The following is a 14558-nucleotide window of genomic DNA, read 5'->3' as shown; positions in this document are numbered from 1 at the left end:
CACAAGCCACTTGCCCATAGCCCCCCAAAGTGTGAATTAATGCAGCAATAAAATAGGCCTGAGAGTCTTTTAAAATCATTGTAATATGGTTCCAAAGTTCTAATGAAACTTTTTTTGCTGTTCGGCATAGGGCTTGTGCCACAGGAAATAGCTCAGACAGGAGGGAAAAAAAGAACTTGTATGAAAAAGGCAGTAATGCTTTTTTTCCTTTATTCATGATCCGCATTTTAACTTTCTCTTTGCTTTGCAGCTTCTCACCCCACTCCCCATTTTAATTGTTTCTTTCCTCCTATTTTCGCCATGACCCTTTCCCTTCTCACACCCCTCCTCCCCCGCCATATTCCTTCAGTTCTCTTCCCACCATTCAGAAAAAGCAACCACACTTGGCCCACCCACTTGAGCAGCTCTGATGGTCGCATGACCAGCAATAGCGATGTCACCTTTCAGTTTGAGTTTGGGGCACCATGATTGCTTCTCAAGTGGCCAGACTTCAAAGGAGAATGCCACATTTCTCCTTCATTTCGGCTTCTGTTCTCACCAGCCATGGCTGAGACAACTGGGCTGCTTTGAACTCCAGCAGCTGGACTGCTTTTGAGCTGAACTCTTACATCTGATGCTGAACAGGGAAACATACATTACATGTCTGATGTACAAGTACAACTTAAAAGCAGGCCAGCTGCCTCAGAAACTGTGCTGAGCACTCTGCTCAGTTAGGGAAAGAGACAGGAGAAGGAGGAAGTTCTTGTGGGAAAAACATATACAGCAATGTACTGTACTCTTTGTACCTCAATGTTTTAGCTATTGCTTTAAAATATCATTCTAAAGTAGAGAATGGAGGACTTTTTCTCTTTCCCTTTTACTCCATTCCTTTCTTAGTTATAGTGAGAAGATGAAATCTATCTAGCCATAACTGCGATGATCATTTTTTCATGGAGGAGATAAACCAAAACGCCCCAAGCAGACAATCAGAAAATGGTTTTGTAAAATTAATAGCCAAAGCCATATTATAAATTCATTCGAAACTACAGTGTACAGCAGTGACCCAATTCTCCTGTCACTTGTAGAACACTGGGCTTGAAATCAGTGTAACTCCATAGATTTCAAAGTGCTCAGAAATTATAGTGATGGAGACGGTTGTACAAATCCAATCTGATCCAGTCACATAGAATTTAAAGCAGTGTGAGTGAGAGTAAAATAAGGCCTACATGTTTAAAAATATAGATCAGAGGGGCAGAGGGCCCAGCCACACTCCTCTTCGCCTAGGCAGCAAGGGGAAAGGAGGAGAGATCCTGGCCACTCTTGGGGGAGAGGAGGGGTGAAGGAGAAGTCCTGGCCAGTCAGGGTCTCTCCAGTGGGAAGTAAGGGCAGATGTTCCAGCTGGTCCTGGAACGGGAGAGGAAATGGGGAGAAATCCTGGTGGTTCTGGTCTCTCCAAGGAGAGTGGAGAGGCTGGGAGGGGCAGGGGGGAAGTCTCAGACTATCAGGATCTCCCCAGTGAGAGGGGAGGGGTGGGATCTCAACTGGCCAGGGCCTCTCTGATGGGCAATTTAGTAATCTGGAATGAAATTTCCCATGCTCTCACAGCCTTCCTCCTATCTCAGTAGGAAGGGGATGTTTGATATGATGGCAGGGGTCCTGAGAAGAGGAAGGAAGAGCAGAACAGACTTGGCTGCTCTGAGGCTTTCCCTCTACCCAGAATGCACATAGAGATGGTGCCTTGATAGGAAAGATGGCAGAGGCATAGAGATTCTCTGTCTTTTCCTGCTGCCATTGGCTAAGCTTGGGGAATAGAGGGGAGGAGAGAGTTGATTGTCTTTCATATCCTTATTCTACCTGTATGTGAAGGTCGGGGGGCATGAGGCAGCAGCCATTCTCCTGTGGTTGCTGCTCGCCTTCCCCACCCTGTAATGGAGGTGTTGTTTGAACAGTATTTCCAAGAAGCTGTGGGTCTGAGCAGGAAGGAACTTTTTCTTTGTGGCAAAACTGACAAAGTGAGGATAAAATCATTTTTTTATTTTGACTCCTCATTGTAATAAACTCACTTTATTCTGCATGGACTCTCCTCTCGTTTTATTTTCCGTAAACCATATTTTTCTGCAAACAAGAATAATATCACAGCATCACTTTACCTGTGTTTGTTGAGGGCCTATGTCCATTTTTTTCAGAAGGCGGTTTAAAAATTCTGTGACACTCTCCCATGGGTAAATACTATTAGAACCATCAAGAACTATGACAATATCCAGTTGGGTCTTACATTCTGCAACATAAATTGCCAGATGAGAACTGTCACAAACAAGAGTCAAATGTATAATCATTGCACCAATAATTGTAGACATCACAACGAAGCCTGACTTTTAAAAATACATGTCTAAAACAAACTGGTTTTCAGCAATATTTGCTTTGCCATTTTAGTCCCAGGATTTTACATGTGTGAGTAGTCCCATTAACATTAGTAGAACATTGCATACAGAAAGTTAGGCATGTGTTTGTTTACAGGATTGGGATCTTTACTAAGGTAAACCCTTAATTTTCCAATTTCCTACTTTCCTACTCTAGCTCTTCCACTTAAACATGTCCTAAGATTTTGTAATGTATATCTTACCAGACAGGGCTTGTTAGATGTCTTACTTTCATTATTTAAAGAAACTCTTCTGACCATAAGGAAAAGCATCAGGACTATTTTTAGCAATTATGTTTGGACATTACAAAGCATTCTAGAGATTGTTTACACTGCACATTTATTCCAAAAGTAGCAAGAAGTTAGCTTATATACTGACAATGAAAACATTTACTTAACTTGGTAATGCTGGTAGCTTGGAAAAATAGTTTATGCTTTTTGGTATGCCTGTGTGTATACATTTGTCTTGTTCAGTGCTTCATGCTTTCAAACACATGAGAACAGTACTGTGGTATGCATACCTTGTACAGATGGTGCAATGGCATTTACAACTTCAAATGTGGAACTGACGTTAGAACAGATGCCAGTTGTGTAATGCAAATGCCCACATTTGTAAGCGTAGAGAGGTCCACACGCCTTTAAGAAACAGAAAGAGTTAAAAGTTAGATAATGAAGCTTTTGGGATATGTATAATTCCCTATCAAAGTAAGGAATGTATTTATTTTCTTACCAGAAAGCCTCCTTTTGGGTTAGTTACTAAAGTTGTTCCAAGAGTCATGTTCTCTTTTACTTCCATGACGTTAGGAACTGAAGTGTCAGCTATAAATAGATCAAAATGTTAAGTATTTTGAAAAGTGAAAAGATGTTAAGTTATATGTCCTCTAGTATAAAGCTTCCAAACATAAAACACAGCTTGTTTTTGGTTCTATCAAGTATTTTAGCACTCCTCCTCCCGCCGGAACAGTGATTAGGAGTATAATGAACAAGTAAACATGCCAAGACTGGCTTTCATCCCAGAATTTTGTCTGGGTCACTGTCTCAAATAGTTTTCCTGAACCACAAAAGAACGTAGAAATAGCAGTGCGATGAAAGCAGGAGATTACTGTTCACACAATTTTACCAGTTAGAACAAATAAACATTACATCTTGTATAGAAGTCTGCTGTTATATATATTATAGATTTTACATCGAAATAAATCACTAATATGTAAGGGGTTTCAGTAAAGATTAAAACTAAATAATAAATCTGGTAAAACTCAGCTTGACAGTAACTCTTTTCCTGTCACTATCAAGGATCTCCAGATGCCAGCCACAGTTATGGTGGCAATCCAGGCTTACTCTAATTGACATAGTAATTGCTTCATCCCTGTTCTGGTGAGACCACTTCTAGCCAGTGACCATCTCATCTAAAGACCATTGAAGTAATTGGAAAGACTCTCATTGGCTTCAGTGGGGTTTGGATGAGATACTGAAAAGGTAATCCATGATAATTTAGGGACTGCCACACAGAGACAATTAGTGCCAGTTGTACTGGTGTTTATATAACATAGCCATTGTTCACCATCAAATGGATTGAAATCACCAACATATTTCATGCAGACATAGGGCACTGAAGAGACATGAAGAGAATACTATTGTTATTAATATTCAAATGTGCAACCTTGATTTGAAAGACTTCCTATTTCATTATCATGAGTTATTTTATCCCCCAGAATGTAAGCATTTAGCTACACAAATTTAGCTATCTTTTTTTGTAAACAATTTTAATAAAAAAAATTTAGCTATAAACTTGCTAAGATGTCACCTCTATGAGAGCTCCACACACAGGATAAGGGTAGTCCTCTGCCACCCCTATTTTATTTCATACCTGGTAGGTTCAGTTTTATGCAACGTGATTGGCCCTTCCCTACAGGGCATTTGTAGACATCTCCTGTTCTCTTCTTGGGTTGGCCAACTAATGGAGAACCAATAAGTACCCTGAAAATGAAATAAGTCACATGAATTTTCTCCTCAAAGCATACATTCTTCTTTTTGTTCCATTAGTGGACATGAAAGTCAGTACTGAGTATAATGCACCTTTATAAAACTTATTGGGGGGCCCATCTGCAGCAAGCTCTGCACAAGTGTGCAAGCTGGAGACACAGCTGGAAAAAATGGCATCATATTCTTAGTTCAGAGACAAAGAAAAGTAACCATGTTGTCTTCTGCTCCTTGAGAAGAACACAAAAAAAGGAAAGAGGTGTGTGAGTGTATGTGTTCATGGATGTGTGGAGGAAAAGACAATGCCAAACGCCAAGGACATTTTGGGAGACAAAAGATTTGAAAAAGTATCTGCATTTGTCTTTTTTAAAACATCTTCTCTCTCCTCTCTTATTTTTTTTTCCATTTTAGTTTAAATTACAATTTACAATGGTCTACAGCAGTGGTTCTCAAACTAGGGCCACTGCTTGTTCAGGAAAAGCCCTTGGTGGGCTGGGCCGGTTTGTTTACCTGCCGCGTCCATAGGTTTGGCCGATTGCAGCTCCCACTGGCTGCAGTTCACTGCTCCAGGCCAATGGGGGATGCGGGAAGCGGTGCGGGCCGAGGGATGTGCTGGCCACACTTCCTGCAGCGGCGAACTGCAGCCAGTGGGAGCCACGATCGGCCGAACCTGCGGACGCGGCAGGTAAACAAACCGGCCCGGCCCACCAAGGGTTTTCCCTGAACAAGCGGCAGCCCTAGTTTGAGAACCACTGCCTTAATGTATATTTAAAGAACCCACAAGCCAGAAGATCATGAAATAGTATTTTAAAAGGGGCACCTGCAGTTTCATTACTTTCAATACTTTCTAGTGATTCTGTAATAGCCAGCGTGAGACAGTAATATTGTACATGGCCTCATCAACAACCTGCGGCTATATTGTTACATTTGTGCATAAGATTAGTGAAGGTATTACATACTGATAGCCTGATCTAGCAGAATATATCTATTGCCACATGGGCCTCAAACCCGTAGATTGTCATTGGCTGTTTTCCTGTCTTGTTCAGCAGAAATATTAGACTGCTGCAGAAGCCCATTTCAAAAATAGGGAAACCTACACAGAATGGTGAATGTTACAGAGCTATGCTTCAGTATTCCCAATTTTTGGGTCATTCGACTTCCAATTCAATCCTCTACCCAACCAGCAACGAGTGTGGGAACAGGAATAATTCTCAAAGATGCACCTGCAGAGAGGACTATTAACTCCCTATCAACTGGACAGGTAATCGGACGAGATAGTCTTATTCTGAATTCCACTCTCAGTGCAGAGGAGATGGTCCCCTCTCTGATTTGAGCTTTCTCATAGCATTGCCATCTCAGTGGAACATCTAGCATGACATCATTCTGAAGAAGCAAAGACAGCAACAAACCTGGCTGAATAAAACTTTTATTTCAGAATGTAGCAGCAATGAGCAGAGGGTCCAAAACACCAAACACCAATATAATAATCAAAGAAGACATTTTAGCCCAAATTAAAGGGTATTGTATTATTTGATATTTTGATCTAAAAGTCTTCCTCCAGGTTGGCATAATCAGTGGAGACAATCACTGACAGAACCCATTAGAGACAACCGTACAAAGCAAGGAAATATTTACCATGACTAAAGAAGGCAGAACCTGGCCCTTATTTACTGAAATTATTGAACAGAATACAGTTCCAATGTGTGCTATTCCTGTTATTAAATAGTTTACCATTAGGATATTATGCTATTTAGAAAAAACTCACCATTTTCCTTCCTCATTTTCATACTGTTGAACCGTGTACCCAAACATGTCCTCCACAGAGCCATTGAACGTCATTGCATTTTTGACATCAACATTGAAAGATGCACTGAGGTGAAGCAGAGCTGTTAAAAAAAATTAAATTCAATGTAACATGCAACATTATGTAACTATGTATACAAATCAAGACCGAGTAAAGTGACCATTGTGATTTTGATTAAAAGTGATTTTACTGAGGTGGCTATTGGAGTCACCCATTTTGCTCAAAATGGCATTTTTGAATAGCAGAAATAAATATTAAGCAACCACATTAAGTTTTAATTTTAGTTAATATTAGTTTCATAACTTTCCTTTATAAAAAATCTTCATTAATTTTAAAACAAAAATATAATGAGGATTCTGTTTCTGCAATAGCTGAATTGCAGGATTGATGCAAGAAAGCTAGATAAAACAGAATTATAAATTGTGGAATGGGAGAACTGGTTGGATTCTGGATGGATGGATTTTGATGACTCAGGATCTCTTCCTATCTGTTAATTAAGTGCACTCCAGGAAAGTAATAATAAGGTTCACACTTTGGGTGTAATTTTTGACCATCAGCAGAATATGGAAGAACAGGCTTTTAGCACCAGGCCAGAAGTTGTACATTTTAATTCTACATATAGAGTTCATCATGATGATCCATGCCTTTGTGATATCTGTGCTTGACTATTCTAATAGCCTATCAATGCTCAGTCAGAATGGCTTATTGCAATTAGAGTCTGACTTGTTCCTTGTGCTAGAGGGTATGGCAACAGCAGCTGTACCTGCGATCTGATCACTGGATTACTAGTTAAACTGCCCCAGAGTAAACTTGAGGGGCAAAGCTGTGTCTAACTGATAGACTGAGGATGGGCTGGAGGATGGGCTAATTAACCCATTAACCCAGTAAGTAGAAAGGTGCAAGAAGAAAGTGGTCAGGTGGGAAGAGAGATTGATAGAGTTTTCAGAGTCAGAAGAGATGTCTTGGAGGGAAGATGCCTTCTCCACTCCTTGGCTGAGTGAGCTAAGGATAGGGTGACCATATGTCCAGTTTTAGCTGAGACAGTCCCTTTTTTAAGCCCTGTCCCAGCTGTCACGACTTTTTTGGCAAAACTGGGCATTTGTCCCATTTGCTCTTGCCAACTGATCATCAGTTAGCAAGAGCAAGCTGGACAAATGCCCAGTTTTGCCCAAAAAGTGGGATGTGACCTCTAGTGGAGCACAGAGGAACGTGCAGGGGGGCAAGCGGCAACGCCATCCCCATGCAGGAGGGAGAGCTCAGGAGAGTGGCCCAGGCTGAGCCCATATAGGCAGGCAGCAGGGGGGGGCTTGGGCCAGCCCTGCACATCAGGGAAGAAGGGAGGAGGACCTCAGGTCGGTTCCCTGTGGAGTCCCATTTTCCCTTTGGGAAAATATGGTCACGCCAGCTAAGGAGTGTGTGCTATTGTAAATACTGAGCTTCACAAGTCTGTAAGGCTGGTGGGAAAGAGCATTGCAAATAAATTGCACAAGGTGCAAATTTGACCAGCAGAAGGACTCTGGATGGTTTGTGACTAGAAAAGAGACAGGAGTGGGATGATGCCCTGTCATATTCCTTTAACACTTCATTATTTTTTATAAAACTACTTTTCATAGCCTGACATTACTCTGGAGGGTAAATCTCCTGGCATCATCGGCAGCTTTTGCTACTTGGGTTCTATGATCAGCAGGAATCTTGATCTTCAGACTGAACTAACAGAATCAGAAAAGCAGCTAAGAATTTCTGGCTATTACAGAAACGTGCATGTAATAATAGCAAACTATCAGCTAAGGTGCAGATGAGACTTGTGTGCTGTCATCCCTGCTCTATGGTCCAGAAACATGGACTACATATGCTAGGCACATCAGGACGCTGAACAGCTTCCACATGAGATGCTTGTATAAGATTCTGCAAATAAAGTGAGAAGACAAAATACCAAACACAGAGGTGCTGGAGCGTGTGGGACTGACACACTTAGAAACTACTATCAAGAAGAGGACGTTGTGATGGCTCGGTCATATCAGGAGAATGGGTGGAGGCCATATCCCCAAGAATATTTTTTACAGGGAGATTCAAGACAGCACTAGAAAGTGTGGTCACCCTTTATGGCTGTACCATTATGTGTACAAAAATGATCTGAAGTTATTCAACATCAATGTAGACAACTGGGAGGAGAACATCTGGCACTTGGTGCAGCTCAAGATGAAGTGGCTTTGATCCAGAGAATGGAAACAAAGCAAAAAAGAAGAAAGCAGCATGCTGTAATCTTGGACTCCAACTCTGACAACACGTACGTCTGTAAAACTTGTATCGAGCAGTGTCGCTCTCTAATTAGGCTTCCCAGCCATAAGTCTGACTAGACCTTTTATACATACACCATGATCCAGTGAATCGACAGTTGCCAATATATATCCTTGCGCTAGGAAAATTAGTTTCTTCTGAAGGAGATAAAGAAAGTAGTAGGGGAAAGGATATAAATACCTATTTTCAACTATTTTATAATACTTATTTTAAAAAAATTCCCTAAGCTGTTTGGACCCATTTCTTCTCTCGTCCCCTATTTCACAAGACATTTCTGGCCCAGCAGATAATTTTAATTCATTTCCCTTTCATAAAGTCTACTTCTGGAATATAGAACAACTCCCAAGCTTTTACACAGAAAAATAAGGTACAAGTGGCTGAAAGGGACACAAACTGTTGCTGAAATTATCTCAGTTATCACAACAGACTATGAGGAAATGGATCCTCACATACGCACGTGATATACTATTATAGATTTTACATATTGTTTGGGTATGGCTGGGGATGCTGATTCTTCAAAGCCTCATTCCAATTGGCCAGTTTGGGCATTTTAATGATATCACACCTGTGCACCAACTCTCAATAGGGTACACCAACGATACACTCAGAGAAAATCCTTAGATACCTATTATATTAAATGGATGGGAGAATATTGTTTGGAGACATAATGATAATAAAGGACTTTGGAGGGACAGGGAAAAGTAGCGTGAGGACAGCAGAAACCAAGCTAGCTTTAAGGTTGGAGTTACTGCCTACTAGGCATAAGATTGAAAGGATGGATGCAAAGCCTTCTCTGCTGAATGCTTGCAACAGAAATGTTTTCCCCTGATTCACCAGAGAACATCTATGGTACTCCTCAGGGCAAAGCTCAAAACCTTGCTTCCTTTATAGTTTGTGTTGTTTATTGATTGATTGATTGTTTATTTACTGTATGTTGGAGTGGATTCCTTTCCCATTCCCTTTCACGTTCACACACAGTTATACCTGGAGAGCATTACCCTTTTTACGTTACTGTACCATTCTTCTGTTCTGGGACCATTGTGTCTAAAAATTAAACTTCATTATGTAAAGTTCTTCATCTGCATGTAAATCAGTATCAAAGAGGATCTTAGCTTACAGTCATTTTCATGGGTTTCATCTATCTGCAGTTCTAATGTAAAATATGAAGTCACAAAAGATCTCCATTGCCCTTATTAAACTCAGGAATTGCCTATTTGAATACAACATGATTTTCAACATAAGTCATAATGTATGCATGAAGGATATTGTGAAGAGCTTTCAGCCAAGTTAAATTCCAAAATGCTGGACTGAAGAAAATGGTTTTCTTGTAATACTACAATTGTCCTGTCTGGAGTGTTTGCAAATATGACCATGTTTTTTATTTATAATATTTCTTTATGGGATGAAACAGTAATTTCTCACACAACTACATGTTCTTATCATGAAAGTATTTGTCTGCATTTTTGTGAGCACTGCCAGAATTCTAACCATTAGCCTCTTGTGGATTGTCTCTTTGCCACACATACAACTTCATACTGTTTTGTTATGTCGGTTCCACACAATGATGAAGAATGACTATTCAGATTGACTTCTCCTAATTTAATTATAAAAGTTTATCAATTCTTAAACACACGGCATGTTTTCAAACATGAGTGTGTAAAAAAATTCAAGCAGACAGAGCTGGTGGTCCACATAATATTAGTGTGAAATCAGAACCATAAATAAGAAATTATATGTTATCTAGCTCCCCTTCGTGTTTTGGCATTTTGTGTCAATGACCCTATTGATGAATATGTACATGAAAAATGGCCAGATTATCAAAATATCAAGTTTACAGGTCAAAGCCAAGACCTTATTGCAAAACTAGGGGAAGTGACCAACCAAGGATGACCATTCATTCATACTTTCAGAATCCCCACACCATATGCAAGGCAGAGTTTAGAGGCCAGATTCTGCTCTTGTTGACAGTGGTGTAAATATAGAGTAATGGTGAAAGTTGCTCTAAATTTCAATACTGTAAATGCTGCTCTAGGACTAAAAGGCTCCCACTGACCTCTGTGGTGCAAGATCAGATATTAAGTGTGTAAAAGTAACCTAATGTGAAGGAATCAAGAAAAAGGTAAATAATCAAGAACTATTTACATGCTATTACAACTATTTTAGTAAACAATTATACACTTAAACTTAATTTAATCGCAAAAAGTAATTGATGATTTTAAATATTTATTGAAGTTAAACAACTATGTAAAAATACACATATCAATATGTAACAGTTGTTATAAATCAGTAAATTGTCTAAATAACCAGTGGTCATTTAGATACAACTTTCTTACCAAGCCTAAAATGAAGTGATATGTGAACCTCATATGTGAACCCTTGAATATTCAAATGTTCAATACTGTACTTATTTGCTTTTCTGAAACAAACTCACAAATACTCTTTTTGTGGTATTTTTGGCTCTAGCTCGGCAGGAAATAGCCTAAGAATTGCTTTTCTTGTGATATTTTAACTCTGCAGATTCCAGACAGTATGAGGCAGTGCAGAAAGTCAACTTTTAAACCTCAGAAATGATTTATTATGGGTTTGAGTTGAGGGCTGAGCAAAAAGTTTTATGGTAGGATGTTCTGAGGAGAAAAGGACAGGGATTACTGGGGAAAAAAAAAGACTACTTAGCACAAGTCCCTCTCATTAAAATATTAAGGACCATATTGTGTTACACTTATTGATGCTAAGTAGTTCTTTACACAAGAAGTTCCATGGAATGGTTGTGGAATCTGCTCCTTAAAGTTCAAGAGCTTTGTGATAGATATAAATATGTAACTTGTTATAAAAATGACTTGTTAAATCTCAAATATTTTAAAATAATCAACTGGTACAATGAATTTTTGACATTGTCTTACTATAAGGCAAAAAGGGAATCTGGTCTACTGGTTAGAGAATACGACTGGGATTCAGAATGCCCACTTTTCAACTTCATTTAAATAGCTTGCCATTCACTCAGTGTACGGCCTTGCATAAATTACCCAACATCTCATGCCTCAGTTAACCCACATGTAAAATGTGGACACTTCACAGGAGTGTTATAAAGTTTAATTCATGGATGCTTGTACAGTGCTCCCTGGAAGAAAGATGTTTCTATATAAATTCAAAGCACAACTATAATAATTCCTATTCCACAGATAATAATAATAATAATAGAAACAATAATAGAATTACTGGAACTAGTAATGGAGAGACATAGGCCCTCTTTATTCCCTGTGTAACTCTTAATTTCAACAGTTTACAAGAGATGAGAGTTGCTCTCCTGTATAAGACTGGGAAATCTAGTGCCCTGATAATATAGAATGGTTCTCGATAGCATCTTTTGCCATGCTTTGTTTCAATTATCTTCATGGATAAGACTTCCACCTTTACCCTTGAAAGATTATAACAGAGTTTTATAATTGTAATCCACTGGGTAACTGTGACTCGGTGTGAGGACCCAATTCATTTCAATTAACAAAACAAAGAGAAAAATAAATGTTGTCTAGCTTCACAATACTGTAGACCAGTGGTTCTCAAAGCTGGTCCGCCGCTTGTGCAGGGAAAGCCCCTGGCGTGCCGGACCGGTTTGTTTACCTGCTGCGTCCGCAGGTTCGGCCGATCGCGGCTCCCACTGGCCGCGGTTCGCCGCTCCAGGTCAATGGGGGCTGCGGGAAGGGCGGCCAGCATGTCCAGTGGCCCGCGTCGCTTCCTGCAGCCCCCATTGGCCTGGAGTGGCGAACCGCGGCCAGTGGGAGCAGCGATCAGCCGAACCTGCGGACGTGGCAGGTAAACAAACTGGTTTGGCGTACCAGGGGCTTTCCCTGAACAAGCAGTGGACCGGCTTTGAGAACCACTGCTGTCGACAATGTTTCTTGTAAAAACAGAATTTTTTGTGATGAATTGGGTCTTTAGAAACTTACTAGAAGAAATTTGAATAGAGTTTTGATACCAGAGTGTCCAAATGGAGAATACATTCATATCAGCTGTACTTTTATTGTACAGAAAATTAAAGGAAATACATATATGAGCCTTCTTACAAGTTCAAACTGTGTTCTAATGCAATGCAGAAAGCTGTAATATACTAAACTTCAACATACAGTCAGTGAAAGGAACCTAGACACCCAAACACTCTCCATAATGGATAAAAGTAAGATTACTAAAGATGGTTGGGAATTTTCAACAAAACATTTTTTCATCGGAAAACACTGATTTATCAAAACTGAAACTGTCCATGGGAAAGGAGTGGTTTCAAAGAATTTCTCATTTTGAAAAAAATTGGGATAGTTTCAAAATTGACAAGATGTCTCATTTCAATATTTTTTTAATTAAAAATTCATTTTTTCCAGTTCAAAAGGACTTTGTTTCAAAATTTAAGCTAAGTGTAGTAAAAGAAAATTAAAGATTAAAATCAAAACATTAACCCAAACCGATTTTTGTTGTCGTCTTTTCATAAAAAAACTTTCAAGATTTACTTTTTCATCTAATTTGGTATAGGAATTTTTTTTTCAAAATCTCAATTTTTTTCCTGGGATGGGAAAATGTTTCTCACCCAGCTTGAATGCAAATTAGATTAGGAAGCAGGTGTAGGGTCAAGTCCTGGCCCCAGTGAAGTCAGTGGGAGTTTTGCCATTGACTTCAATAGTACCAGGATTTCACCTGTATTATACACAGGAAGGAGAAACACTGATATAGGATTACATAATATCACACACACATGTCTTCCCAGTCCTTTACTTGCTTCTTTTCTTTTATTGTCTCAGATTCAAACTCCTCATTCTTCACTTCAAGGCCTTGCACAAGCTCACTCCTACCTACATCTCTGGTGTCATTTCCTTCCACTCCCTATCTTGATCCCTGCGCTCCTTCTAATGCTCTCTCTTTACTGATCTGTTCATTCTCCTTTTCTCACTCAGCTTTGTTCCTCCTCATTTCCTATTACTGTAGTGACCAGGGCAGGGACAGTCATGCCTAGTAGTCAGAGCAGGAGTCAGGCCTAGCTGTCAGAGCCAACGGTCAAAACCTAAGACAGCATCAGGTGCTCAGCCAGGGGCCACAGCCAAAGACAAAGCCAGGGATAAGGTGGAGGAGTAGGGTCCTGGAGTAGGACAGGACAGTAGGAACTGGGAATAGATGGAAGTCTGGGTTAGGATGGAGGACAGGAACCAAGAGCAGGCAGAAATACAGGGCTCAGGAGTCAGGTAAGCAGGAGGGCTCCATAGTAGTAGCCAGCCAGGGATTCCTTTACCTGCTCAGACAACTTCCTGGTTTATATAGCACTCCTCAGCCAATCAGGGGGCTGGATATTTGCCTTAATCAGGAACCTTTGGAGTGGGGCCCCCTGCAAGCTGACCCTTCCCAGTTTACTCAGGTGAGCTGTTGGGTAACAATTGTGGCCTGAGCACTGCCTAAGACTCCATGGGACCTGGGCATGAAGCCAGTGATCCCTCAGAATTACCCCCTGTCTTTGCCTCCTAGTCATTAATGAAAATATTGACGAGTACTGATGCTAGGAGAAACTCCTGAGAGACCCTACTAGATACGTCTCCCCACTTTGACAGCAAACCATTGGTAATTACTCTAAGTACAGTTTTTCAGCCAGTTTTACACCAACTTTATAGTAATTTCATCTAGACCACATTTCCATGGTTTGCTTATGAGAATGTTATATAAGACTGTGTCCAAAAGCCTTACTAAAAATCAAGATGTCCCCCCGCATCCCAGTAACCCTGTTAAAGAAGAAAATTAGTTTGGCTTGGCATCATTTGTTTTTCTAAATCCACATTGGTTATTACTTATAACTAAGGCTACGATTATGTCATGTAGGTCACGGAATCCATGACTTACATTGACCTCTGTGACATTTTCTTCCCCGGGGTTGGAGCTCCCAACCAGCCCAGCCCCTGCAGCTCCCAGCCCCCACCCTGGGACCCCTCAGCTTCCCAGCCACAGTGGGGGGACTCCCCGCAGCTCCCCAGCCCCGACCAGGGGACCCTGCAACTCCCAGCTGCCCTGGGGATGAGGGGACCCTGCAGCAGCCCAGACCCGCAGGCCGGG

At 40.5% G+C, this 14558-nt stretch overlaps 1 protein-coding gene across 1 annotated transcript in view; it reads right to left on the bottom strand.

Annotated features, from left to right (window-relative positions):
* Positions 1 to 14558, bottom strand: part of ITGA1 (integrin subunit alpha 1) — a 121597-nt gene that overhangs the window by 71391 nt on the left and 35648 nt on the right. Inside the window, exons 2-6 of the mRNA XM_074952532.1 lie at positions 6144 to 6264; positions 4266 to 4375; positions 3129 to 3217; positions 2920 to 3034; positions 2130 to 2257 (exon numbers count right to left, since the gene is read on the bottom strand). Coding sequence (XP_074808633.1) covers positions 2130 to 2257; positions 2920 to 3034; positions 3129 to 3217; positions 4266 to 4375; positions 6144 to 6264 — 563 coding nt within the window. The remainder of the gene's footprint in view (positions 1 to 2129; positions 2258 to 2919; positions 3035 to 3128; positions 3218 to 4265; positions 4376 to 6143; positions 6265 to 14558) is intronic.

This window comes from Natator depressus, chromosome 5, assembly GCF_965152275.1.
Source record: "Natator depressus isolate rNatDep1 chromosome 5, rNatDep2.hap1, whole genome shotgun sequence".
Taxonomy (NCBI): Eukaryota; Metazoa; Chordata; order Testudines; family Cheloniidae; genus Natator; species Natator depressus.
This window is presented reverse-complemented; position numbering and strand designations above follow the sequence as displayed.